At 40.5% G+C, this 26,992-nt stretch overlaps 1 protein-coding gene across 1 annotated transcript; it reads left to right on the top strand.

Moving 5' to 3' along the window:
- Positions 1 to 969: 969 nt before the first annotated feature.
- On the top strand, positions 970 to 4,962 carry adad1 (adenosine deaminase domain containing 1 (testis-specific)). Its single transcript, XM_072434378.1, has 13 exons — positions 970 to 985; positions 1,355 to 1,507; positions 1,610 to 1,747; positions 1,846 to 2,016; positions 2,391 to 2,459; positions 2,550 to 2,675; positions 2,779 to 2,905; positions 3,031 to 3,201; positions 3,268 to 3,343; positions 3,412 to 3,565; positions 4,215 to 4,449; positions 4,607 to 4,739; positions 4,810 to 4,962. Exons 1-13 carry the CDS (start codon positions 970 to 972, stop codon positions 4,921 to 4,923), a joined length of 1,683 nt encoding a protein of 560 aa, XP_072290479.1. The 3' UTR covers positions 4,924 to 4,962.
- The last annotated feature ends 22,030 nt before the right edge of the window (positions 4,963 to 26,992 follow it).

Genomic DNA, 26,992 nt, shown 5'->3' on the forward strand with positions numbered 1-26,992 from the left:
GTATTTATTTATTTTTATCTTTATTATTTTTCCCCTCCATCCCTTGTTGGGTAATGGGAGGTTTTGTCTATGGGAGTTTTTGTTCATAGGAGATCTTCTACTGAGAGTGTTTTTCAAACTTCCTATAAGTGATCTGTTCTTCTGTATCTACCTCTGTATCTACCTCTGTATCTTCCTGCGTTGCATCAATGAAATTTCCCCATGTGGGACAATAAAGGAATATCTTATCTTATATTGAATCAGACTAAACAAAAGCTGGCCTGCACTTCACATCCATTACATGTTGGGCTGGGTAAATAATAAGATAAGATAAGATAAGATATTCCTTTATTGTCTGTCTACAGGAGGGAGGCACGGGCTGATCGTGGAGGTGATTGTGGAGGTGATCGTGGACTTCAGGAAAGTCACAGTTCTGATTCTGATCTTAGAGAAGTGGAGTTTCCTTACTTTGCTGGCATATATGCACTGAGCAGCACATAGATAAAGTATACACAGAGATAAAGTATACCAGAGATAAAGTATACACAGAGATAAAGTATACACAGAGATAAAGTATACACAGAGATAAAGTATACAAGGAGGTGAAGCAGACCTACCGAGCCTGCCACGCGCCTGTCAGGAGCATCGGGACCACGGACAGTTCATGAGGCACAACTCAGAGCACGTGTTGACGTCATGTGGTGCCGTCTGTCTGTTGAATCTGCTGCTGAGGAGACACGCGTCTTCCAAACTCTCTTCAAACTATTCACATAAAAAGTGTGGTTGCATCACTGAGACAGACTGTAAGGTCAGTCTTATTGATCATAAGCTGAAATGTAATCGTTTTGTTGTAAAACTCCGTTGGTATTTACAGTGGTGGTAACCATGCTAATGCTAATGGTTGATTGAAATTGAACGCTAGCTTAGCAAAACAACGTGTTTCTCTTTTCATTAACCATCAGTCATAGAAATAATGTACGTGCATAAAGGATGTCGATGATTACCAGTAAGTTAACGTTGCATCATATGCTACTAGTTAGCTGACGTTAGCTTAAGCTAAAATCTTCATGTCTTTAGCTTTAGCTTAGCACACTGAAAACTAAATGAACGTCACAACTGATCAAACTTAACTAGCCACACTACTAATATAGTATATTCCGTGTTAACTAACTCTTAAATAATCAGTTAAGATGGACAGAAATGGGAACGTTAGGTTTTGGGATGGCTTTAGCCAGTTCAGAATTGAAGCAGTCAAGCTAACGGCGTGGCCACATGAACGTGACCCATGTGCAGCTCACCCCCATGTCCTCCTTATATTATTAAGGATACATACAAGATAAAGTCTGTTTCAAAATGTATCGTGTTTTTCCCCCAGCACTTTTCGGGATGTTGCCTGGAAACCAGCAGATGGGCAGAGGAGTTAGTTACTCCCAAGCCCTGAAGAAGGATCGGCCCCACACCACTTTACCTGCTTTTAACACCTACAACACATACGAGAAGGAACCACCCAGAGGAGCATACAGACCAGGTGAGTGCACTATAACCACTGCTGTTGTGCTCTAAATGTTAAATAGACTGCATTGTAACTTGTATTGTATAAGGTGTAACCAGTTGCTCTTTTCACGTGTAGAGTATATGAAGCCCAACTGCACAACTCAAATGCTCATAGACCGGTACATGGAAGGAGAGACACATCCTGTGTCTTTACTCTATGAACTTTCACACATGACACAGTTTCATTTGGAAATGAAAGAGACGGGAGGCTCAGGTGAACATCCTCCTCTTGGTCTATAAAACATGTTTGTGGAGTGAACTACTCTGATGTGGTGTATTTCCTTTCTGATACATATTTCCCTATATTTCTAGAAAACATACCAGGCTTTTACTTTGCATTTTGTGCCGTTATCAATGGCGTTGAGTACAAAACTGGTGTCGGTACGACTAAGAAGGATGCCAGAAGTAATGCAGCAAAGTTGGCTTTGGAGGATCTTTTGCCCACCTTGGGAAATTATACCTCTCCCATTCTAGAGGAATCAGGTTTGCATTTAACATCACATGTTTTAATATATAATGCTGAATGAATTATCACCTATCCTATTGACCTTATTCCACCCCGCCCATTTTTGCCTCTTTTCGCAAGTCTCACCAATAAAATATGCTCTAAAGTAGATCGTTATCGAATGTCCAATGTTAACAATGTTAACAAAGCCCTGATTCCCTGAGCGGCCTGAAAACCGCTTTTTAGTCTGTGTAGAACTTATTTTCTCTGGAGGTCGGCAGCCCCATGTAAACTAATACAACCTGAAGAAGGATTACGTTAGATGGCGGCGCGCGGATGGGTTTCTAGAATAAGTCTAATAGATTAGCAAATAATTCACTCTAATCTTTGTAGTATTGGGGTTTTCTTACAGGCGTTCCTCCACCGCTGCCAGTGAACAAGGAGCCTACCATCTCACAGGCTTCTTGTAGAGCTATCCGTGGTAATAATAATTATAGAAATAATAACAAAACTTGTCACTTATGTTTAAAGATTTTCCCAGCAGATCACAATTTTCCCAATGTTTGTTTAGAAAGGAAAAACCCTGGCAATCTGCAGATCCCGTTTGCTGTCAAAGATCAGCTGACTAAACTGATGAACAACCATCCAGAGTTCTCCAACTGTGCTGGAACCACTGCTGCATTTGTCATACAGACTGGTAATGGGATTAGATAAAACATAAAATGTGTATATATATAAATATTATATAAAAATAATAATTTCAGCTGTATGTGATACATTTAACACTGCTGCCTCCTCAGGCAGTGGATGTGAAGTGGTGGCACTAGGCACAGGAAATTACAGCACAAAAGACCACAGGGAGTCTCCAAATGGAAGGGTAGTGCATGATTCACATGCAGTGGTGACCGCTAGAAGGTCACTCATGAGGTTAGTTACATCCTGAGGCAAACACTTTTTTACCACTTTGGTTCAGCCTTAAAAAATAAAAATGACATGAAGGAAATGAAATGTATGAAAACTATGCAGTATTTAATGAGAAGATTTATTTTCAGGTATTTGTACCGGCACCTCCTCATGTTCTTCAGTAAAACGTCCAACCTGACGGAGAAGTCCATCTTCGAGATGAACAGCCACAGTGGTCTTCTCTGTCTGAAGAGCAGCATGACCCTCAATCTTTACGTGAACCAGGTGCCAAAAGGCGCCGCCCAGATCCCCTCTAATCTGTGAGTTTGATGTAATTTACACACTGGGGCAGCGAACTGTGTTCTCTGATGAGTATTTGCTTTTAGGCGCCTAAATCCTTGTTCCATCGCCACATGGCAAGATAATAATGAAATAAGCTTGCACCTGTCAGTGGAAGGCAAGGTGTGGTATAATATGTTTTTAATCAATTGACTATATCAAGCCTCAAAGTGTGTTTGTTTTTTCTGTAGGTGTTTTCTGTTTTCTCACCTGCCCTTGAGCAATTGACTTCAAACTTCAGCATGTCGGCTACAGACAAAATCACCCAGTGGCAAGTTCTAGGTTACCAGGGCGCCCTGCTCAGCCACTTCATTGAGCCCGTCTATGTCCAAAGCATCCTCATAGGCAAGTCACTAAAGCATGCAATAGTATTTAGTTTAACATCACCCTAAGATTCAAAGACATGTAACTGTATTGGTCAGTATCACAATAACAAAACTGCCTGGATAAACCAGAGCATAAATTAGCGGTTTGGGGAGAAACAAATAGTTCTGAGGCAGCTCCAGTGAAAAGCATAGGTGACTACTAATCTTTTGCACCATGTTGGCGGTCTGAGCTGTTTGAGCCTAGAACGAAGAGTGATACAAAGGAAAGACACTTTTAAGTTTGGGGAGTATGTGATTTTGCCATGACCAAATAAATTAACAGATTATTTAAAAGAAAACATGATTTTGCAACAGCACAAGGATTCAAGGAATAACTAGGCTACAGAATACACATCAAGTTGTTCATTGGCTGATCTTCTTCATTGAAAGTAAAGCTACAGTATTGTAAGCCTTCCCATTACAATAAATACTGTGAAGTTTATACTACTGATAATGTAGTATTTTTAGGTGTGGATATTGATAATCCTTACCTGCAAAGTGTCTACTTTCTGAATACAAATTCCAGAATTATTTCTACGGATCAATTTAGATAAAAATAAAATCTGTTAAAACGGGTGTTTTTGCAGAGAGGTAGAAGAAGTAGTTAATAAATGTGACTCTTTTCACAGGGGATTCTGGCTGCAAAGACACTCGAGGCATGGAGATCTCTGTGAGCCAGCGGGTTGAGGGAATCACTTCTCAACTGCCAATTTACTACTGCATGGAGAGGCCCCACATCTGTCTGGTTCAGTCTGTAGCTACCTGTGGGAAAGATGGAGGTCATTTGAAAAATGGCATCAACTGGAGTGAAGGAGACAGCTCTTTGGAGGTCGTAGATGGCTTGGAGGGCAAAACTATCGAGGAGTAAGGTTCCTTTTTGAAAGGCATTGTTTCGTTTTGTTTAAAACAAATGAACACTGCTGTACATTCTGTGTATGTAAAGTTAATGATTTAGATATTTTGGTGTAACAAGCTGTCAGATATGTCCCTGTGCAGATGGAGTTGTGGTGTCTTGTTTCAGATCTCCATTCAAAAGTGGCTCAGCTTTAGCAAGCCGACTGTGCAAAGCAGCAATGTTCCACCGCTTCAAGTTGGTTGCCAAAGAGGCCCAGAGGCAGAACCTGCTGTCCACACGCTCCTATAGAGAAGCCAAGGTAACTTTTATTTTGTGTCTTTGCTCTGTGGTTACCGTGACCACATGTGTAACGCTTTTTTTTCATTCAGAGGATGGCCAAACCATACCAGGAAGCAAAGACTCTGCTGAGGGAGTACTTGTCACAGCAAGGATTTGGCTCTTGGCTGGCCAAATGCTCGGTTAGTGATAACTTCAGCTTGTAAAGAACAATCTTTTAAAGAAAAGCACCACTGATGCAAAAACTACCTTAATGGTTTTGTATGGTCTTGTTATGTTCAGTTTTGTTTGAACCTGTACAACACTGTACAAACATGTTCTTTTCAAGCATAACTGCTCCTGTTCATATTTCCATTGCCCTTTCAGACGCATTTGTGTTATTTACCAGGTACTAATCTAAAGAGAGACTTAAGAGTAGAGAATTAACTAGAAAGCCCAGTCTTTTTTAGTAAGTAACATCCCGGACCTTCAATTTGTTGGTTATAGATATGAAACACACTTGACAAGCACTTTGGACAGTAACAGTGTCTGGTATGTGTTGTAGGATGTTTATTTTTTGAGTTTTACGTGTGCACACAGGAAAGCCAGTGGTTTCCTGTGTTTGCGTTATAGTAGCGTAGATGGTCTACTCTTATGTTTAAATCAGTCTGTGAATGGACGTGTTTACCTGCTGCTGGTTTGTCTGAACGGGATTACAAGTGCATTTCAGGACGGACACTGTGCTGTACGTAGCCTTTGACTTCTTTATTCTTTAGACTGCATGTCGTTTCCTACTATGTTTGTCTAATATTAAAATGTTTAGCATACATCCAGTGATTTGATTTGTAAGTGTCTGCCATTGGAGCTCATTGTCAAGCATAAGAAGTAAAGTACAGTGTTTTTGGTGACATTATTCGATATTTTGTTCTCTACTCTCTAGTGTGATTCATAATTTGTATACATTTTTTAATCTATATTGGCGTGGCAAGAGCTGTTGTGGCTAATTATAATTTAAGGTCTAGATATATACTCGGCACAAGCACATTTGAAAAAAGGAAGCACAATTGTCTTAAAAATCCACTCGACTACAGTAGCATGAGGATGTGAAATAGGTACTTTCCACCCCTGGGGCAGAGGTTCCAGAAGGTTTGAGAAACATTACAAACCGGACATAAATATATTTGACCAAAGCTAGATTTTTACATACTCTGATACGGAACACTTTAACAGCAACCTTACTCTTTAATCATATGTTTAAACTTTATAAATCAAGCCATTTATAAAATTATGCTACTCTTTTTTTTCTTTGCTCATAGTCACAAAATCTGTTTTCAGAATGATGCCACTCTCTCATATATGTGGGGAAATTGTATATCAATACCACACCAAAAAAACCTTTAAAAAAATATGTATTTATTTTTATGTATTTTATGCCCCATCATTATTAAACCTTAAAACCTATAGAATGTCATCAGAAACCCAGCAATACAGGGCACAATTATTTTAATTTATTTTCACAATTCAATAATAACATTAAATAAATAAATAAATAAATAAACTATATATAAATACAATAATCTAGTTTTTAGAGCTTAATGTTACAAATACAGTCCACAAAACAGGAAAGTCTCAGAGTAGTCCATGAGTGGGACGCTGATCTCTTTTAGAGTGCGGCTCCAGCAGAGACTTACGGCTCATTAAAGGAGCCTAAAGAGCCACCGCTCGCCTCTTTGTGCACTGAACGACTTGACGGCTCCCGAGCAGGACGTCCCACCGCGCTGTAGCCAACTTAATACCAATCAGAGTCTCGTCACGCTCCTTTATCAGTCGAGTGTTGAACCGATTGCAACAACTGAAGCAGCGACTCATAATTTGTGAGAAAGTCTTCGTAGGGAGTTTGAGGCCATTTCTCACAAGCACAATTGTCTGCACTGTTTTCCACCTGCAAAAGGCAGAGGCAAAGCATTACAATTTGTCATTTTTGTCACTACTGGCGAAAAAGTTGATGAAAAATACTTACATTGTTCACTTTCAAAAGGTTGTTTATATTTTCCAATACTTCAAGAGTGTTGTTCAGAATATACTTTGGATCCTCACATTCTAATCGGACGACTTCGCTAAATTCCAGAAAGGAGCATCTCAATGCAGCGGTTAAGCATTTGGCCTGGAAGACAAAAGTATAACATAAAAACGGGGACATTAAAAACATAAAGGACATTTTTTGAGGCTGCGCTTGACGACTAAACCGGAACGCTGCAGGTTTATAGAGATGTGAAGCGTGCATTTCCTGTACTCGATCGCTTCTACTTGTGGTTCAGTGCAGTTTGTGTAAACTTCAGCTTTGGTTGAGGGGGATCACCGCTGTGCTGTCTAATACGGACTCTTACCTCCACATTTGTTGGAGTGTAGAACGTTGAGCCTGGAAGCTGTGGACATAAGACGCATTAGAGCAAGAAGTAAAAGTAACATAGAAGTTTTGTAAGTGGAATAAATATAACTTACACATTTAATATTGTCTTTCAAAACCTCATAGTCCAACTCTGATATGAACCGTTGCAGTTTGCGTATGGGATTTGCCAAAGGAGAGCCAAAAAGAGCAAAAACACAAATGTTAATCCACACTGACGGCTTCATGTTGGTGATGTTGTAGGTTCTGACACCAATGTATAGTAATGATTTTATAGTGTTCCAGGAGGAAAGGGTGGGCTGTGTTGGTTATAAATACCTTGTGCATACATCACAATTTTCCCTCTTAGATCACTTTAGGGGTTTTTGGCATTTCAGCACGGTTTGTGTCACCTAAAAAGGAAGCTGGACTGGTCAAATTTAATGACAAGCATTATCTTTTTATCGTATATTGTAATTTATTTAGTTTTTTATATACTAAAGAGTATTTACAGTTGATTCTTCATATTTCACTGAAACATATTAAACACGATTATATTTTAGATTTTATAAAAGATTTTTTTATTTTTTTTACTCTGTGTGACCATTTTAGTGAAGCAAATGTGACTTTGGCAACTGTTACAAGGGTCACACAATGCATTTAAATTATACAATAGTTATGATTGGACAAGTATTAATAATGCCTGAATAATCCCTGTGTGAATTGGCTTGTAATGTTCCACTTTTGTTTTTTGTACTTTTATTCACAAACTGCCACTTGACATGTGTAAAATGATAAATATTTACCGTGTCAAATGCGCTTTAACTTAAAGTGCATTTGACACGGTAACTTCTTATTATTAATGTGCATATGGCAGGTTCTCATCTTTTTCTATTTGGTGAGATAGTCCCTGTGGTGAATATTTATCATAGTTTTACAATTGTATGAATTGTGCTTTTATAAATACATTTGATTTGATTTGATCAGTCAAGTGGCAGTTTGTAAAGAAAAGATTTTTTTTTTAAAAGTGGAAAATTACAGGAAGGACACGAGTTCTAAAATCCCTGTGTCTGTGTCATCAATAAGTGACATTCCATTAAAAATGTAAGAAAAATGTCCGCAACTGATACACAAGTTTTCATATTTTCAAACTGGGGGGAAAAAGCAACATTGTTAGTAAAAATCTTTAATATCATGGTAATTATGTTTTAGTGAGATGTATAGAGTATGTAGTGCTGAGCAATTATTTGAATCTTCGAAAATCGAATTGTGATGTTGTTGTTGAATCGAGAGGTCCACAGCCAATCGTCTGTCAGAAAAAGCATGTTCAAACATACAATTTACCTTTTAATTCCACTCTTTAGATTGAAAACCTTTTAATTATATTTTTAAAATAATAGATAATAATGAAGCGACTGAGAAAAGTTAATTTCACTTATGTTTATTTCTGCAGTCAGAGAAAACATTGAACTTTGTGTCAGTTTTTGTTTCATGTGGATCGGCCCATCAGTTACAGATATGAACCATAAACCAGGTCAACAAATCTGCAATCTGACAGTTAAACAGCAACGTCGTCCTGCCCAACTTTAAACTCCAGTTATTTCAGTAAGTTACAGGTTGTGTGTTAAAGTTTACATGTTGCTGCCTCATTTGGTCTGAAGAGGGCGCTGTGAGCCACCAGTGAAATAGCCGGAGGCCGAAATATTATTTTATGCAAAGAAAAAGACATAAGAACAGATGCATTCTGAAAGTTTATTTCATGTTACACGGATGACATGGACTTTCCTTGGAGAAGTTGTTACATCGCTTTTTGAATAAATAATAATTATAAATACTTCAATAAATTATTAAATAAATTTAGAACTGATCCATCACATTTAGTGTCAACACTGCTGATAATAAATACACTTAGGTTTACAGTAGTTGAAGGCGAAGTTAGTTAGTTGGTTAGTTAGTTAGTGTAGTGTTTCAATGACCGCTCTGAGTTGCATGAAAGTTTCGATGTCGTCCACAAATTCTGCCAGTGGTTTTTGGTCCTCTTCAGTTTCCCATCTGCAGTGTGAGGAGTTTGTCTGCCCCTGAAAGGAAAAAGATCGTTAACGGCTCAGTTGGTTTTCATTCACACCTTTTATTGTGAAACACTGCGAGTGAATGGGAAATATCTTAAGTTTAGAGATATCAGCTTTAACTTTAATACAAACGTTTTCATCACGTAATATATGTCCAAAATTGCACATATTTGGAACATCTAAACTGGATTTTGGAATTACAATATTTCTTGCTTCATTTTGTTGACAAAAACTTAACAGATAAGGCTTGGAATTAGAGATTAATAAATTTTTCCATACAATTTGTCAAATTCTGCTTTAAGGGCTTCTCTTTGTCTCTACGAGAGAAAACGACCTTTGACTGTACAATGTCCCATATAAATCCATCAAAGTGGATTCAATAACATAACACATTTCAGGTGCAGATTGGACATAAATATAAAGGAATAATGATAATAATAAATGCTTACAGATTGTGGACATTTGCGAGAGTGGCGCTCCAAACTCTCCAGTGTATAATTGATTTGAGCATTTCCATTAATGCAGTTGGTTCTGGCCTGATCCAGCTGCTCCATGATGACCCTGAACGCTGCAGCGCAGCAGTTTGTCTGAAACGGATAGAAGAAAGTGTCACGTCAAAGAGCAGGTGGCGCCATCAGTCAATGCAAACGTGTAAGCCACATCTAACGAGGTGTAATTCACCACATCAAGACGAGGGCAGGCAACTAAACCACTTCTGCAAGAGCAAGCAACTTCTCTTACCTCCACATTTGAAGGAGATGTGAAAGTCACGTTGTGCTCCTTTAACAGAAACAAAATGAAATCAATGAATCGTTATTTATAGAGCCCTTTACAACAGTCAATACAAGAAATAATACAAATCAAGGCAATAAAAAAAGCATAAAACTATGTAAAAACAAATTGTACAAAATAAATACTTACACAGGAGATCTTGTCTTTGAGATCGGGAAGGCCGAGCTCATCAAAGTTAATTGGTCTTGCTTGGAGATACGCAAAGGCCAAAACCAAACAGAGGGCGACTCTGAAACAGTGCTCCATGTCCAAGATGTCCTCAGTGTCCTGCTCTGATTATGAGATGGATCAGTTTGCTGCTGTTCTGTGACACCCTCATGTTCAGCTCCATATTTATATCATGGGCTTCATGCTTAGTGTGTGTTTTTCCTATTAATCATCTCACACCTTTCCACTGCCACAGGCTGGGTAAAGCCCCAAAGGTAAAGCAGCAGGTCAGCTCTGAGAAGACCCCTGTGGTTCACCACGTTATGACTCTCAATCTACTACAACTTCATGCTTCTGCCTTGTAATACATAAATGGCATAAATATGTTTGTGAAGTAAAAATCCCAGAGAGAAAGTGTAGCTGTTGTTCACCTGTTCAACAACAAAAAGAAGGGATTTCTCTGCCCGCCCACTGCTGCAGGGGAATCCCCCCCGTGAGGAGCACGTTTGAGAAAATCACTCTTCTGGACACTTTCACTTATTCTATTTATGTCCATGGAATGTATTGCTTCTGTTTCCATGTAAATTTTTTACCTTCAGTGTTTGCAGCGATGAACAATATAGAAAGTTATCTTTCATCTTAAAACATTGTTATTCAATAGAATGAAAAAAACTTTCAAACCCGATTTGATACTAAGGAATAGGCTTGATACGCAACACAGATTTTGATGCCATAATGATAACTAAATACACAATAGATTGCAATTACATTTTTATTAACAAATAAACAGAACAAAACACAAAATGACCAGAAAGTATACATCTAAAGAAAAACACAAGCAGACATCAACTAACTGCCATTAAAATCACGGCATAACTGAATTAAAACAAAAGACTGCAATTGTCAATACAAAATAATAATTTGTCACGACTTATCACGTGGTCTGTTACTTCTGATGAACCTCAACATTATTCTAACTCTTCAAAAAAACAAAATTGTACTGATAAACTTGTCAAAATGAGTATCTATTTTTTGTATTGATTAGTATCTAATTTGTTATACTTTTAACAACCTTCTCATTTTTCATACATAAGGCGCATTAAGGGAAACACGACACACTCTCAAACTCACTTTGAGGTCACTATAAAGCACAACCAGATCTACCATGTCTAATCTTTTCTTCCTTTTTATGACGTAATGTAAAAAGGAAAGCGCAAATCTGTGCCACAGTTTTTACACCAGAAGTTGTCCGACTCGTTTATTTTATTGCCTTATTTTGGATCAATACTTTGATTTAAAATGTCCAAATTATAAATCAATTAAACCACAGGTGTAATTACTACTACTACTTGATCTGCCAAACCCTTTGACATGATTAAAATACTGTAAAATGTACTTTCACGTGCTTTTGTAGTAATGTTACAGACAAAGCAGCATAATCATGTGCGTTTTCACTTTTACAAATACCAGACTGCAATTCCGACTAATATTGAACCGTAACTTAATAATAATAATAATGGGTAATATGTCTTCTTTAATTACCGTAAGTCTATATTGTTGAAAGAGACTTAAACTTGATTTGAGTAAATGTCGAATGTCTACAGTGCAGCAAAAAAAGACACAAAACTTGGGTTATTCTTACCCTATTCTTAAGAGATTCTATTTTTTATTTTAAGACAACTCAAAATATGCTCAACACTTAATTCAAGGATTATTAGCTCATTTAAGATTGCAGTTGCTATAAGTATTTTGAACACTTGAGCATCAATTTTATGGATTTTTATGCTGAAAACAATAGCTACAGAAGCACCACCTCATGACATCTGGTGGAACTCTTGAAGATAGAGTGAAAATGCTGGATTTTAATCAGTTAATTCATTTGTCAGAGCTCCTTTTATATAATAATCATTTCATTCCAGTCGTATTTCTAGAGACCCCTCGCAGTGAGCGGAGTGCGAGTGTCATGGTAGAAGTGGTTGTGGTTTCACCTCACGCAGGACTGCCCCAGTTTGTCTCTCTAATAATTCTGTTTTCTTCATTCTTTTTTGTCATTGTAGTTATGCCAGTGGGTTACTACAGGTTGGTGGTTTTTTTTTTTTTTTTGAGTCATTTTGGATTCCACTATGATTGACGTAAGTTCACACAAATACTCCACAACACAGTGTAAGACGGGGGAGTTAATGATCAAACACAGCATAAGGAGAGTGCTCTAAGAAAGGCAAAATAAGGTAACTTTATTCCCCCCATTCGGTCAAACCCAGGCCCACACATTTTATGTCATATACAACATATATACATATACATATATACATGTGCAATTACTGTCGTACTCACACGCAATAATGTCACATTCATGTGCATATAACTGATGAAAATAGAGTGTTTATTTTACCATTATTATTAGTATTATCTTGTCTTACTCTTATTTTATTATTTTATTTTATCTTTATTTTTCCCTCCATTCCTTATTAGGAAATGTGAGGTTTTGTCTATAGGAGTTTTTGTTTAAGAGTTCTTCTATTAAGAGTGTTTTTTTTTAACTCCTTATAAGTTATCTGTCCTTTTCCTCTATCTACTGCGTTGCAACAATGAAATTTTCCCATGTGTGGACACTAAAGGATTATCTTATCTTATATAGGCAAGGCAAGTTTATTTGTAGAGCACATTTCATACACAAGGCAATTCAAAGTGCTTCACACAACAGGAAAAATGCATTAAAATCACAAAGAAATGACAGAAACAGAAATACAATAAAATTAACTAGATTAAAAATAAAAAACACCTAGCCAAATCCAAATTTATTGGCAGACATTCCAGACACTCCTTCCCATATTTATTTGACATTGCAGCATGACAGGTTCAGCATGACTGGTGTCTCTGGGATGGACACTTCACTTTCAGATGGATTTGTTCCCATATCTGCGCGCTTTCTGCAATCTGCAGAAAGCGCGCAGATACAAGGTGCTTCCTGTGGTTCCTATGCAATATAATGGATTGAGTGATGGATACTCCAATTTATATTCTTATTTTACTTTTTTTGTTCTATTAGTGGCCAAACTAAGCATGCTGGTCATAACTCCCAAAAGCCATCATTAAACCATCAATTGCACGGTGGCACAGTAGTTAGCGCTTTCACCTCACAAGAAGGTCCTGGGTTGACTCCCGGGCGATGCGGGGCCTTTTTATGTGGTTTGCATGTTCTCCTTGTGCCTGTTTTGGTTTCCTCTGGGTGCTTTGGTTTCCCCCACCACTAAAACCATGTGCATGTGAACATGTGAAAAAGAGGCTTCGTCTCAGTGGGACTTTCCTGATGAAATAAGACAATACATTATAATTGGGGATAGTTGTTAGTAGTTGTAGACATCTTTTGAAGGGATGAAGCCTTTTAGGCAAAAAAGAAGAGGAAAAAACAACTGCAATTCATTGTAATGTGATTGTGATGCTCTGCGTTGTGTCCAGGTCAAGGCTGGCGCACGCGTCATATTTACCTGTTGATTTACTTTACTTGTTTACTTACTTTACCACCAGAGTCTGAAACTCCCCGAGCCATGTGGGAAATCCAAAGTGTAGTGTAAACACCTGCCGGGCTTGTTTGCACCTGTCATTGTGAAACATTCTGGTGGGGTTTGTTGTCCTATTCATGTGGTTTGTGTTTGTTTTTGCATGTTCACACAGTCAAACAGCTTGTGCACCCATGGGTGTGCACCTGGCACCACAGGAGTGTTTATAGTGGTTTATATCCATATGCATATCTTGATTATATTGCCAAATCAAACATTTATATGTAACACTTGGGACCACGAGCAGAAAGTAGCAGTATGTAATGAAGGTGTCATCTGCATGATTCTATAGAAATATAAAGTTAAAACTGTACTTTGTATGCCATAAATATTATATATCACCATGGAAACAAGTGGGAGGAGGAGTAAGGACAAAGGGTTTTCTTTGATTTTTCACTGCAATAAAAACATCCAAAATGAGGGGGAAAAAACATGTTTTTATTTTAATCTATTTGCTCAAAATGAGACACTTTAAGTCTTTAAGGGCGTTCTGATTGTTGTGAACATGAATCTGATTGAGTGTTGCTATTTATTTTTCTATTTAACCTAAGACTAATAACTAATATGTTGCAATTAAACACAAAACTCATCAATTCAGCTCTCTATTTTCATTGTCATGAAATTATGATGATCTAATTTGCAATTTCAATAGTTTAGTTTAGTAGTGGATATCTGGAGGCGCTTCCTCCTGGTGGCAGCGTTCAGCTGCTGTTGCTGAGATGTTTGATTGCTTGTTTTGTTCAGGACTTTTATTTTGCTGTCACTTCTTACATCATCACTTCATCTGCTCGAGGGGTTTTGGTTCAAAGGAAAGGAAATGCTTTTTTCAGGTACTTAGTATGAAACTATTACTTCAAATGTCATTCTGTTCATAACGGCCCCTTCAGAATGGCATTTCACCAGAATAAACAGTGGCTATGGGAGATTTACTTTACTACTTGCGTCATTCAGAATTGCAGCTAAGCAAAGGGATGTGGGCGGGGACAGGGGGTCGTCTGATGTGGGCGGGGACAGGGGGGTCGTCTGATGTGGGCGGGGACAGGGGGGGTCGTCTGATGTGGGCGGGGACAGGGGGTCGTCTGATGTGGGCGGGGACAGGGGGTCGTCTGATGTGGGCGGGGACAGGGGGGTCGTCTGATGTGGGCGGGGACAGGGGGGGTCGTCTGATGTGGGCGGGGACAGGGGGTCGTCTGATGTGGGCGGGGACAGGGGGTCGTCTGATGTGGGCGGGGACAGGGGGTCGTCTGGGCACACGAGCCTCTGTTGCAGGACAATTGCTGAGTTTCAGATGACATCACAACATTCTATAGGCCAATGTTAATTAATACAGATGGGAGCAGTTAAAAGTCATATTTTTTTATTTTAATAACCTTTATTTAACCAGAAAATCCCACAGAAATTAAGAATCTTTTTTCAGGTGAGTCCTGGCCCCAGAGGGAAGGAGCCTGTTGTACATATTTTTAGTGGGAGGGGAAACCGCAGCACCCAAAGGAAACCCAGACACATGCAAACTCCACACTGAAAATCCCAGGAATCGATCCCATCATGTTGTTACAATAGAAGAATGACTAGTCACTAATAGAAATATTCAGATTAAACATTTGTTTCATGACAATACAATGTAGTCCATAGAGAAAAGTGTCTCTTTTCCCCATCTGAGATGATCACATTGTCACAGTTTACAATCTGAACAGGCTGCATCACATCTAATCAGCTGCAAATATGAATTCTAACAAAAGGTTTTTCAGTGGTTTACAATAGTATCAGATGTACTTAAAAACATACTAAAAGTTGACCAAAGTTTGACTCCAAGAAAGGCCCCTTTTTCAAAATGGCGGCCGTCGGGTCCTTAAAATGACCATTACTGTTTTGTTTACGTCCTGGTCCAGAATACTGGTGCTGCTGCATGTTATGGCCTTGTAATATTCTAATTAAATTATTTGCATGATGTATAAGTGGGTATAAGTACAATTATATATTAAAGTAATTGGTTACAAACATACTGCGAAAAATAAGTAACATTTCCCTTAAGTCATTGCATATTACTCCTTTTTCATATTGTTTTGCTTGTGTTGGTTGTTCCTGTCGCTCACAACCATTTTTTTATTCCAATTTCTCAAGACTCAATCCATTAGAACAGTGTGGTACTGTAGAATTAGTCAAAACAGGGCTGCCACGTGAAGGCTCAGTACCGCTAACCCCTTTTATTTTTTAAATATATTTTTTAACGATGTTTTATCATGCTTTTTTTTTTTTTTTTTTGCCTTTTGTTTTTGATATATTTTTTATATATATTCGTATGTTTTTTAAACACTTTTCTTATTTACACACCTTAATGGTTAACTAAGGTCACACTCTAAGTCGTCACATAGAGGTTGATCATAGCGACATGGCAGACATGGTCCATCTGCCCTGCAACTGCATCTTGTGTTTGACAGTTACAGTGGATCATCTGCAGGAGACATTCTGGAGCAGCATTCGCACTGGTCAGTCGCACTGGTCATAACTGGCAGGAACCGGTTGTCCACCAGTTTCCATCCCCAATCCACTGTGTTCATGTCTCCTTCCTTTCCACTCCACACCATGATCTGGAAGTAAACTCTTTGGCAGTGGTATGGTGCAGACTCAGTTGGAGACAGACTTTCTGGGGCTGTAGGTTGTCGCTTCTCTTTCTGCCAAATAACACTGCCATTGCCTTGGTCCCGTGCTCCTCTGACATTCCTTGCTGTGGGAGCAGAAACACATTTGCACAGGACTGGATGGTTGACTCGCCATTCACAAGTTTCTGCGTGAAGTTGTATCACATGTGTGGTGTGAAGGTGTGTCACATGTGTGGTGTGAAGGTGTGTCACATGTGTGGTGTGAAGGTGTGTCACATGTGTGGTGTGAAGGTGTATCACATGTGTGGTGTGAAGGTGTGTCACATGTGTGGTGTGAAGGTGTGTCACATGTGTGGTGTGAAGGTGTGTCACATGTGTGGTGTGAAGGTGTGTCACATGTGTGGTGTGAAGGTGTGTCACATGTGTGGTGTGAAGGTGTGTCACATGTGTGGTGTGAAGGTGTGTCACATGTGTGGTGTGAAGGTGTGTCACATGTGTGGTGTGAAGGTGTATCACATGTGTGGTGTGAAGGTGTGTCACATGTGTGGTGTGAAGGTGTGTCACATGTGTGGTGTGAAGGTGTGTCACATGTGTGGTGTGAAGGTGTGTCACATGTGTGGTGTGAAGGTGTGTCACATGTGTGGTGTGAAGGTGTGTCACATGTGTGGTGTGAAGGTGTATCACATGTGTGGTGTGAAGGTGTATCACATGTGTGGTGTGAAGGTGTGTCACGTGTGGTGTGAAGGTGTATCACATGTGTGGTGTGAAGGTGTGTCACATGTGTGGTGTGAAGGTGTGTCACGTGTGGTGTGAAGGTGTGTCACATGTGTGGTGTGAAGGTGTGTCACATGTGTGGTGTGAAGGTGTGTCACATGTGTGGTGTGAAGGTGTGTCACATGTGTGGTGTGAAGGTGTGTCACATGTGTGAAGGTGTGTCACGTGTGAAGGTGTGTCACATGTGTGAAGGTGTATCACATGTGTGAAGGTGTATCACATGTGTGGTGTGAAGGTGTGTCACATGTGTGGTGTGAAGGTGTGTCACATGTGTGGTGTGAAGGTGTGTCACATGTGTGGTGTGAAGGTGTGTCACATGTGTGGTGTGAAGGTGTGTCACGTGTGGTGTGAAGGTGTGTCACATGTGTGGTGTGAAGGTGTGTCACATGTGTGGTGTGAAGGTGTGTCACATGTGTGGTGTGAAGGTGTGTCACATGTGTGGTGTGAAGGTGTGTCACGTGTGGTGTGAAGGTGTGTCACATGTGTGGTGTGAAGGTGTGTCACATGTGTGGTGTGAAGGTGTGTCACATGTGTGCTGTGAAGGTGTGTCACGTGTGGTGTGAAGGTGTGTCACATGTGGTGTGAAGTTGTGTCACATGTGTGAAGTTGTATCACATGTGTGAAGGTGTATCACATGTGTGGTGTGAAGGTGTGTCACGTGTGGTGTGAAGGTGTGTCACATGTGGTGTGAAGTTGTGTCACATGTGTGAAGTTGTATCACATGTGTGAAGGTGTATCACATGTGTGAAGGTTTATCACATGTGTTGTGTGAAGGTGTGTCACATGTGTGGTGTGAAGGTGTATCACATGTGTGGTGTGAAGGTGTATCACATGTGTGGTGTGAAGGTGTGTCACATGTGTGAAGTTGTATCACATGTGTGGTGTGAAGGTGTGTCACATGTGTGGTGTGAAGTTGTGTCACACGTGTGGTGTGAAGGTGTATCACATGTGTGGTGTGAAGGTGTGTCACATGTGTGAAGTTGTATCACATGTGTGGTGTGAAGGTGTGTCACATGTGTGGTGTGAAGTTGTGTCACACGTGTGGTGTGAAGGTGTATCACGTGTGGTGTGAAGTTGTATCACATGTGTGGTGTGAAGGTGTGTCACGTGTGGTGTGAAGGTGTGTCACGTGTGGTGTGAAGGTGTGTCACGTGTGGTGTGAAGGTGTGTCACATGTGTGGTGTGAAGTTGTGTCACACGTGTGGTGTGAAGGTGTGTCACATGTGTGGTGTGAAGTTGTGTCACATGTGTGGTGTGAAGGTGTGTCACATGTGTGGTGTGAAGTTGTGTCATGTGTGGTGTGAAGGTGTGTCACATGTGTGGTGTGAAGGTGTGTCACGTGTGGTGTGAAGGTGTGTCACATGTGTGGTGTGAAGGTGTGTCACGTGTGGTGTGAAGTTGTGTCATGTGTGGTGTGAAGGTGTGTCACATGTGTGGTGTGAAGGTGTGTCACATATATATCGGGCCAATACTTGCACTTACATTTGTTACATCAGTTGCTCTGGTTTCCAAACAATCAGCATTTTAGTTGGTGTCTAATCCTGTGGATCCTTAGGTAATAAGTAATATTTCATTTTGTATGTTTTACCTTTATATGGTATTATGCACAGTTTATCCTTGTGTAACAAAACACACCAACTAGTATTGAAAAAGTGGTTTTATTTAAATTATTTAGAGGTAAACACGTCATACATAGTACAAGTGTCACATTGTACTCAGAACTTCTCCAGTTTGACTTGGTTGTATAGATGAAAAACTGAGACTGTCCACCAGGAGGCAGTAAAGCAGCATTGGAAATACTTGGACTCAATAGCTTGCATCAAATGACATTTCAGACAGTGTAAATAAATATTAAATAAATAAATTACAGATAAACATTCTTTCAAGTAGTGTCCTTTACGCCGAAGACTTGATCAGAAAATCTGAGCAATCACCAGTTGTGTAATGGCCTGTAGCATAAAGAAAGATTATTGTTAAAGGTTATTATTTAGTCTTACATTAAAGCACTAGAAAAATATTACAATACATAACATTATCAAGCCTGTCACGGTAATTACTATATTGACTCATTGGAATGACAGATGGAACAATACGTTATGGGATCATTTTTTGACAGCGGTGAGTAGCACCAGTACTCTTTTTCAAGTCGTTTTTTACAATTTTTACTCCTACTTGTAATATGTTGTTTTGAAGTAACGGTTCTCTTACTTGAGTAAAAGTTTGGATTCATCTTCCCACAAGTGATAAAGGTTTTATGTTGAAAATATCAAAGGATTTGCTAAAAGATAAAAAACATTTGTTTCTTGCACCGCTCCTTCAGATATGATTTAGTTTTTCTCATTTTTGTGTCTATCCTTTGAAAATACTTTTGTCCTTCCAATGACATTTCTCTCAAATGATAAAGCAGATATTACTTCCAGACGGTCACCGGTACTTTTAAAGTTACTCTTACTTGAGTAGTAGTTTCCCCAAGTACTTTTTACTCTGACTTGAGTTATTTCTTGGACCATCACTTTGTAGTTTTATTTGAGTAATATTGTTTTGAAGTATCTTTACTCTTACTCCAGGACAGTTCTACTCTATCCACCGCTGATATTTATTGTAAGTACTTTTTCTTTGTACTTTTTTACTTTGAACTTTTTGTTATTTCTATGATAAAGATTTTTGAACGGTTGAATAAATAACTGCAAAACTAACTACTTTTAATCTATTTTTTAAAAACTTATATTGAACATTTTGAATATTTTGAAGGAGTTTCTCATGCTTTAAGTTTATTGTGCCGTTGCAAGTAGTTTGTATATTATTGTCTATCATTTCTTTGGTAAATCTTATATATATATTATCGTGACAGGCCTGCGCATTATTTAACAAAGAAGTTGCTTGTGTTATAATATAAACTCACCCTTTGAATGAGAGATTCCAGTCTTTGTAAAAACTCGGTGGCACTTTTCTTGGGATGCGTGTGGCAGGAGTCGTGGCAGGTGGACTGGAAACACATGGGTTCAATAACTACTCAGATTGTTTCAGAGACAGAATGAGACGAGGGGAAATCTCTTCTTACCATTGTATTGTTGGAATTGCAAAAGTTCATGGTTTTCACCTAAAAGAGAGGAGCACGTCATGTGATTAGAAATGCTCCGGAGCCAGTACTTTGTCTGATTGTTGCAGTTTGTCTGACTTACAGTGACTGGACTCTTGAGGCCCCTGATGAGTTTTCTCATGTGTATGACTCCAGAGGCGTTAAAGGTCTCATTCAGGTTACTACGGAAACACTTCAGAGCCGTCAGACAGCAGCAGCTCTAAAAGAACAGATCAAAACAATACAACATCAGTGAATTATACACATATTGTCGAGGTCTGAGTGTGTAGCATATATAGGATTTGTTGTGGTAATGTACAGTGTTCCCCTCATAGTGTCATTTTATAATAGTGTTATTGACTCATTTTATCATAGTAAATGTTTCAATATGGATTTGTTTTTATTTTTATTTTATTTTTTAATGCATTGCCCGGCCCACAAATCAAAGTTAAGTTAGAGTCAAGTTCACAAATTCACTTTTCACTTTTTGTTTGCTTTAGTTTCTATGACATTATTGTGTATATACAGGCTCACTTTTGGCCTCATTATTCTCATATCTCTTTTAGAATTAGGGGGGGAAATGACTCAATATACCAATAATGATAAAGAAGATTATGTCACAATATATTCATAACAACATTGACATTTTTAGTCTCGCTTTATTTAATGAAACTTTCTGAATCAAAATGTAATGATATAAAAAAGTACTGTATGTGCCGATAGTTTGACTTTTTTGTGGAATAGATCGTACTGAAATGACTCATTGTCATTATCATTATTATTATTTTAGCTCTTAGAAATAATTACGATTATTGATTAACCATGACAACCGTAATCACAGATAACAATATTAACACAGATATTTTGTCCAATATTAGGGAAAACAAGTAAAAGGACTATTATTTTTTATAAAAAGCACATACTTCTTTGATTATTATAAATGTATAAGAGAATATATACAGTTCACAAAGGAATTTTAAGGATTAGAAATTTGAATAGGGAATATTATTTTCTCACAAATTGTAGTAGATAAAAAAGCTGCTGTATTTCAACGTTTAGCCACGTTTCTGTGGCTAAAGTGACAACTCATTCGTGCCGTTACATGTGCCACTTTTTGACAACATTTCTAATATGGGTCACTCTGCAACCGAACCCGTGTAATCAATTTGACATAGATAGTTGTGAAATAGGCCGCGGTGTCGAGTCGACTCTGATTACTCTGATTACTCATCAGATTTCACAGAACACAACAGAAGGTCACTCTTCATCTGAGTCATGAGCTCGGTTAGAAACGAGACTGAACACTGCAAAATTACACCTTCTTAAAACTAGATAAATGCACTGGTTTTATGCAAAAAAATACATGGAATAAGTATAATTATCCTCCAATTCAGCATGTATTTAGTAGAGAAGTCTAAAAACAAGATAAATCTGATTTTCTTTGTCTAGATTTAAGTGAACACATCTGGGGTTAGATTTATGAAATTTGCAGTGAAAGTTATATTATAGTAAAAAAAAGGTTCATATTTGTTCTATAATTTAGTAGAAACATGGATACAATTTGAACAAAAAGGCAATGGATTCGTCAGTAAGCCAAACATATTCATTCAGTATCGGTTTTGCAGTTCCGTTTGATAAACACCTACATTAGCTAAGAATTGCTTATTTGGTGGGCGAATACCGGCGCCAGAGAAACCACAAATATGATGTGGGCCCAGAATGTCGCAATGAAGTGTGTGATGTTTACCTCCATGTCCTGTGGAGGAGTGTTGATCAAGCGCTCTCCGTTCTGTCAAAGACAAACGGACACAGTTTCCTCATCGAGCTCCAGAATGTGAGAAAGTTCAAACTCTTTCACGTGCAGAAGAAGAACTTACCTTCAAGGTCGATTTCACGCCTTTTATGTAGACCAGGACTTCTTCTAATCGATGCTTTCCAATTTGGTCTTCCACTGTGCAGCTGACCGACACGCAGCAGTGGACTGTGAGGAGAGACAAGAGTAGAAGCTTCATGTCGATAGTGTGCGTTGTATCGCTAAAGTGGTGAAATACTTTGGAAATGCTGTCGGCTGTTTGTCTTACCTTTTTATACGTATCCCTCAGGACGAAGGGAAAACCACCGCGCTACACTTGGAAAGGCCGTAGAAACCTGCGTAATGTGACTTTCTTTTCCACGGGCAGCCCACCGCCACTATCGAGAGTCGAAAATGTCGTCAGCGCGCGCGTGCACGAGCGGAGATTCTACACACGACTCTCGGCCGTCAGCGATGGCAGATGCAGCGCAGCCGACAACAGGAAACTGAAGGGAGACGCCACTTCCCATTTTCACTTTGAATCAGCCGCAGCGCCGCGTTGATGCCGTGTCAGAGTGTTCGGAGGTGTGGTCGTGTGTCTGCACCACCCACACAAACGCTCGGGTGACAGCAGGAAAACCAGGTTAGGGATGAACCCGAGAGCAAATTTCAATATTTCTGTCATGTCATTTCTAAAGTTCAAGTCAGATGGTGTGAAATAGAAAACACAGTCATGGATAACTAAGGTAATCTTCAGTTGATCACTTCCCACCTTCTCGCTCATCCCTATTTCACACTTAAACTTTACTTTCTGATAAAGCCTACGGGCCCAAAAAGTATTATCTTTATCAAATGGCAGGAGCGATTTAAAAATAAATGTGAAGCAATGAAATAACCTTTGTAAGCTCGCATCCACACATCCTACATCCTACATCCTACCTATGTTGTGGAGTTTTTTTCTCTGAAAGTTTTGTCAAATGTGAAAACTTTCCCAATCGTTAGACTAAAACAGTCATTTGAACAGAACACTTCCGATGGGAGTAAGGTTCAAATTGTAGGGTAACATACTAGTACAAGTACTGTAAGGTTCTGAATGACCTCCCACTTGTGAAGGAGGCGGGGCATTCAGGTTTGATATTGATTAAAGAATTGTTCAAGAATTCAAATATGACACTGCATAAGTGTGGGTAAGTTTGAATCATATTTTTAAGAGTAGAATGGGGCACCAGCCGGATAATCGTCAATTTAACAACTCTAAGTATAAGCAGATATCTAGATTAATTAATTCATTAGAAATTAATTTGCTCGTTGATCTAAAGGTTTGAGAACGTAACCGTGACATTGACCCCTTTTCTGGAAATGAAAGCACACTCAACCAAATGTGGGTTATGAAGATTTAATGACCAAATAATTAAACAGATAAATATGAATTAGGAATATGCAAATGAGTCGGTGACAGATGGAAAACACTAGACATGATGGTTCTAGATCTATCTGTGTGCTAGAGTTAAGTCTAAGATGATATTATCAGCCTGTGAAGTGCATTATACCAACGGAACCAGAAGCTGTGATCCTGAGGAGACGGGCCTGCGTGGGATCCAAGGGCCCGCGTGGGATCCAAGGGCCTGCGTGGGATCCAAAGGCCTGCGTGGGGTCCGAGGGCCTGCGTGGGATCCAAGGGCCTGCGTGGGATCCAAAGGCCTGCGTGGGGTCCGAGGGCCTGCGTGGGGTCCGAGGGCCTGCGTGGGATCCAAAGGCCTGCGTGGGGTCCGAGGGCCTGCGTGGGGTCCGAGGGCCTGCGTGGGATCCAAGGGCCTGCGTGGGATCCAAAGGCCTGCGTGGGGTCCGAGGGCCTGCGTGGGATCCAAGGGCCTGCGTGGGATCCAAAGGCCTGCGTGGGGTCCGAGGGCCTGCGTGTGGTCCGAGGGCCTGCATGGGATCCAAAGGCCTGCGTGGGGTCCGAGGGCCTGCGTGGGGTCCGAGGGCCTGCGTGGGATCCAAAGGCCTGCGTGGGGTCCGAGGGCCTGCGTGGGGTCCGAGGGCCTGCGTGGGATCCAAGGGCCTGCGTGGGATCCGGGGGCCTGCGTGGGATCCAAGGGCCTGCGTGGGATCCAAAGGCCTGCGTGGGATCCAAGAGCCTGCGTGGGATCCAAGGGCCTGCGTCGGGTCCGAGGGCCTGCGTGGGGTCCGAGGGCCTGCGTGGGATCCAAAGGCCTGCGTGGGGTCCGAGGGACTGCGTGGGGTCCGAGGGCCTGCGTGGGATCCAAGGGCCTGCGTGGGATCCAAAGGCCTGCGTGGGGTCCGAGGGCCTGCGTGGGATCCAAGGGCCTGCGTGGGATCCAAAGGCCTGCGTGGGGTCCGAGGGCCTGCGTGGGGTCCGAGGGCCTGCGTGGGATCCAAAGGCCTGCGTGGGGTCCGAGGGCCTGCGTGGGGTCCGAGGGCCTGCGTGGGATCCAAAGGCCTGCGTGGGGTCCGAGGGCCTGCGTGGGGTCCGAGGGCCTGCGTGGGATCCAAGGGCCTGCGTGGGATCCGGGGGCCTGCGTGGGATCCAAGGGCCTGCGTGGGATCCAAAGGCCTGCGTGGGATCCAAGAGCCTGCGTGGGATCCAAGGGCCTGCGTCGGGTCCGAGGGCCTGCGTGGGGTCCAAGGGCCTGCGTGGGATCCAAGGGCCTGCGTGGGATCAGCATGCACGCTGGGGTCAGAGCTGATAAGGAGACGAGAGTTACACAAAAAGGTAAAATTGTCCACACAACAAGTTATAAAACAGTTAAATTGACATGTAAAACACGATAACACAATATGTACATGTAAAGTCATCTGGTGGACACATTTTTGCATCTGATGATTGTCTACTAAAACCACTAAAACCGCATCGTCTTTCAGCGTTGGAGCGTTTGCCTTGGAGAGATCGTTACGCTCTGTAATCCAAAAGGAGTCATTTGATGAAAAGTTATTTTCAAAGTTCAGAGCGTCTCTTGAGGGCCGTAAAACTCCACACGGGCAGTAGATAACACCTAGCCCGCATTCCTGTCACCATGGCAACAGGGGGAGGACATCTGGATATCCTACAAAATCACAACTGTTGATTAGGCTTTTTGTGGCTCAGTGACAATTTCGCAATTACATATGACACAGAAAATAACACTATGTGTTGGGAAAAGACACTTTACACCATTTTTTTCCCCTTCATTTTTTACTTGTTTGCGGGTGACTGGAGCCTACCCAGTGACTTTGGGCCTTAGGCGGGGTACTGCCTGGACAGTGGGCAGCTCGTTACAGGGTTGAGACATAGATAAACGTTCACTCTCACATTCATTCACTAGGAACATTTTTGAGAGTTGCCAATGATCTCAAACATACATGTGTTTGCACGGTGGGAGGAGCTGGAGAACCCGGAGAGAACCCACGGTAACACGGGGAGAACATGCAGACTCCACCCAGAGAGATCATGTGATATTTGTCTGGCCCAGGAATCTCCTTATTGCGAGGTGAGAGCTCTAACCGCTCTGCCACCGTGCACCCCAAATGTAATAAAATGTATAAAAGTCTAGACAGAATCATTTGAACTAAATGTCTTAATCCTGTTAAGTCATCACCTGAGCAGGTCCTAAAATACATTTTGGACAGGCATTTAAATTTATCACAACAGTTAATGAACTAAACAACAAAATACTATGATATTAAAATGATATAGTTTTAGTTTAATCAATGTGTAGCATCATACCTTTTATTTTTAATTTAGGGAGTGTCTACAGAGCTGCGGCGTGCGGCCCGCCGGGTTAAGGTTAAGGTCAGGGTCAGGGTTAGGGTTAGGGTTAGGGTTAGCCATGAGGCTATTTGACCGCGCCGCGGCTCTGCAGCCACGGCCATTAATTTAATGTCTTTTTGTTTGTAAAAATCTACACTTTCGAATCTCCTTCTCAGATTAAAACGTTTGTGAACTCAAATGGATCAGCTTCAAACTGATCAATGCCTTTTTAAGGTTAAGATATATTTTATTCGGACCCGTCCTTCATCTAGTGCCGCAGGGGCCAAAGTGAGTCCCTCAGTGCAGCGTCAGAGCCTGAACTGGACATGGACCTGTCGTGTTTTGTGTTGCACATCAAGTTCATTATAATTTCTCACATAAATCAAATATATACAAGTAATTTACATAAAGATTTGATTAAACAAGTAAATAAACTAATACCAATTTACTGTTGTGTAACAGCATAAGAAAAATATAATCAGATAAATGTCTTTCAGTCATGTTCATTTATTCATATATTGTAATCATTGCCTCAAAAGATGATCACGTCAGTGGGTCAGTCGAGTGTAAGGTCATAAGGTCAGTCGCTCTTCAGGATCACATGAGGCACTGGATATCAACAGAATAAAGATCAAGGCACTCACAGCTTTAAGACTCCTTTATTAGAAAGTGTTTATAAGGGATCAGGGCTTATCTCTTTTCTAATCGTCTTAAAGCTGTTATGGTGCTTTGGATCTTTCTTTTGATGGCACTATTTGTTTATGTTGTTGTGTACATTGTATTCAATGAAAAGTACATTATACTCTGTTACAATAAGGAAAGTGTAGTTGTGATGCAGAGACTCGCGGCAGCAGAGATGCTGTCGTGCTCTTCAGCTTCTGAAAGTGACCTGAATCTGCTCTCACTGTTTTCATCGGGGAAAGAGGTGAAGTGGAGGCAGAGAAAACCCCTCTGCATGTGTAAAGGAAAGGTTAGGCGGGGGTTGGACTGGTCTGAGTGTCTGTAGTCTTTATCAGACCTTTCATCAGGATCACAGTCATGACCACAAACCAGTCCCGGAGTTCCCTCTGCTCGCCCAAAAAGGATCGTCAGCATTTTGTCAGAATGTCTCAAATGTCATAAACCACTGACGTCACAGATGCTGACGCTGCTGTCACTGACATTTATGTTGTAGTTACTTCTCTTAAATGTATTTCTGTGTGGAACGTTGAATAAGTTGTGTTCATATGACATAACGACATGCTATAAAGCAGAGGTGTGCAGGAGAAAGCACCTGTAAAGCAGAGGTGTGCAGGAGAAAGCACCTGTAAAGCAGAGGTGTGTGCAGGAGAAAGCACCTGTAAAGCAGA

Source organism: Eucyclogobius newberryi, unplaced genomic scaffold (genome assembly GCF_026437365.1).
Source record: "Eucyclogobius newberryi isolate DKJ021-1_F unplaced genomic scaffold, fEucNew1.0.hap1 SCAF_11, whole genome shotgun sequence".
Classification (NCBI taxonomy): domain Eukaryota; kingdom Metazoa; phylum Chordata; class Actinopteri; order Gobiiformes; family Gobiidae; genus Eucyclogobius; species Eucyclogobius newberryi.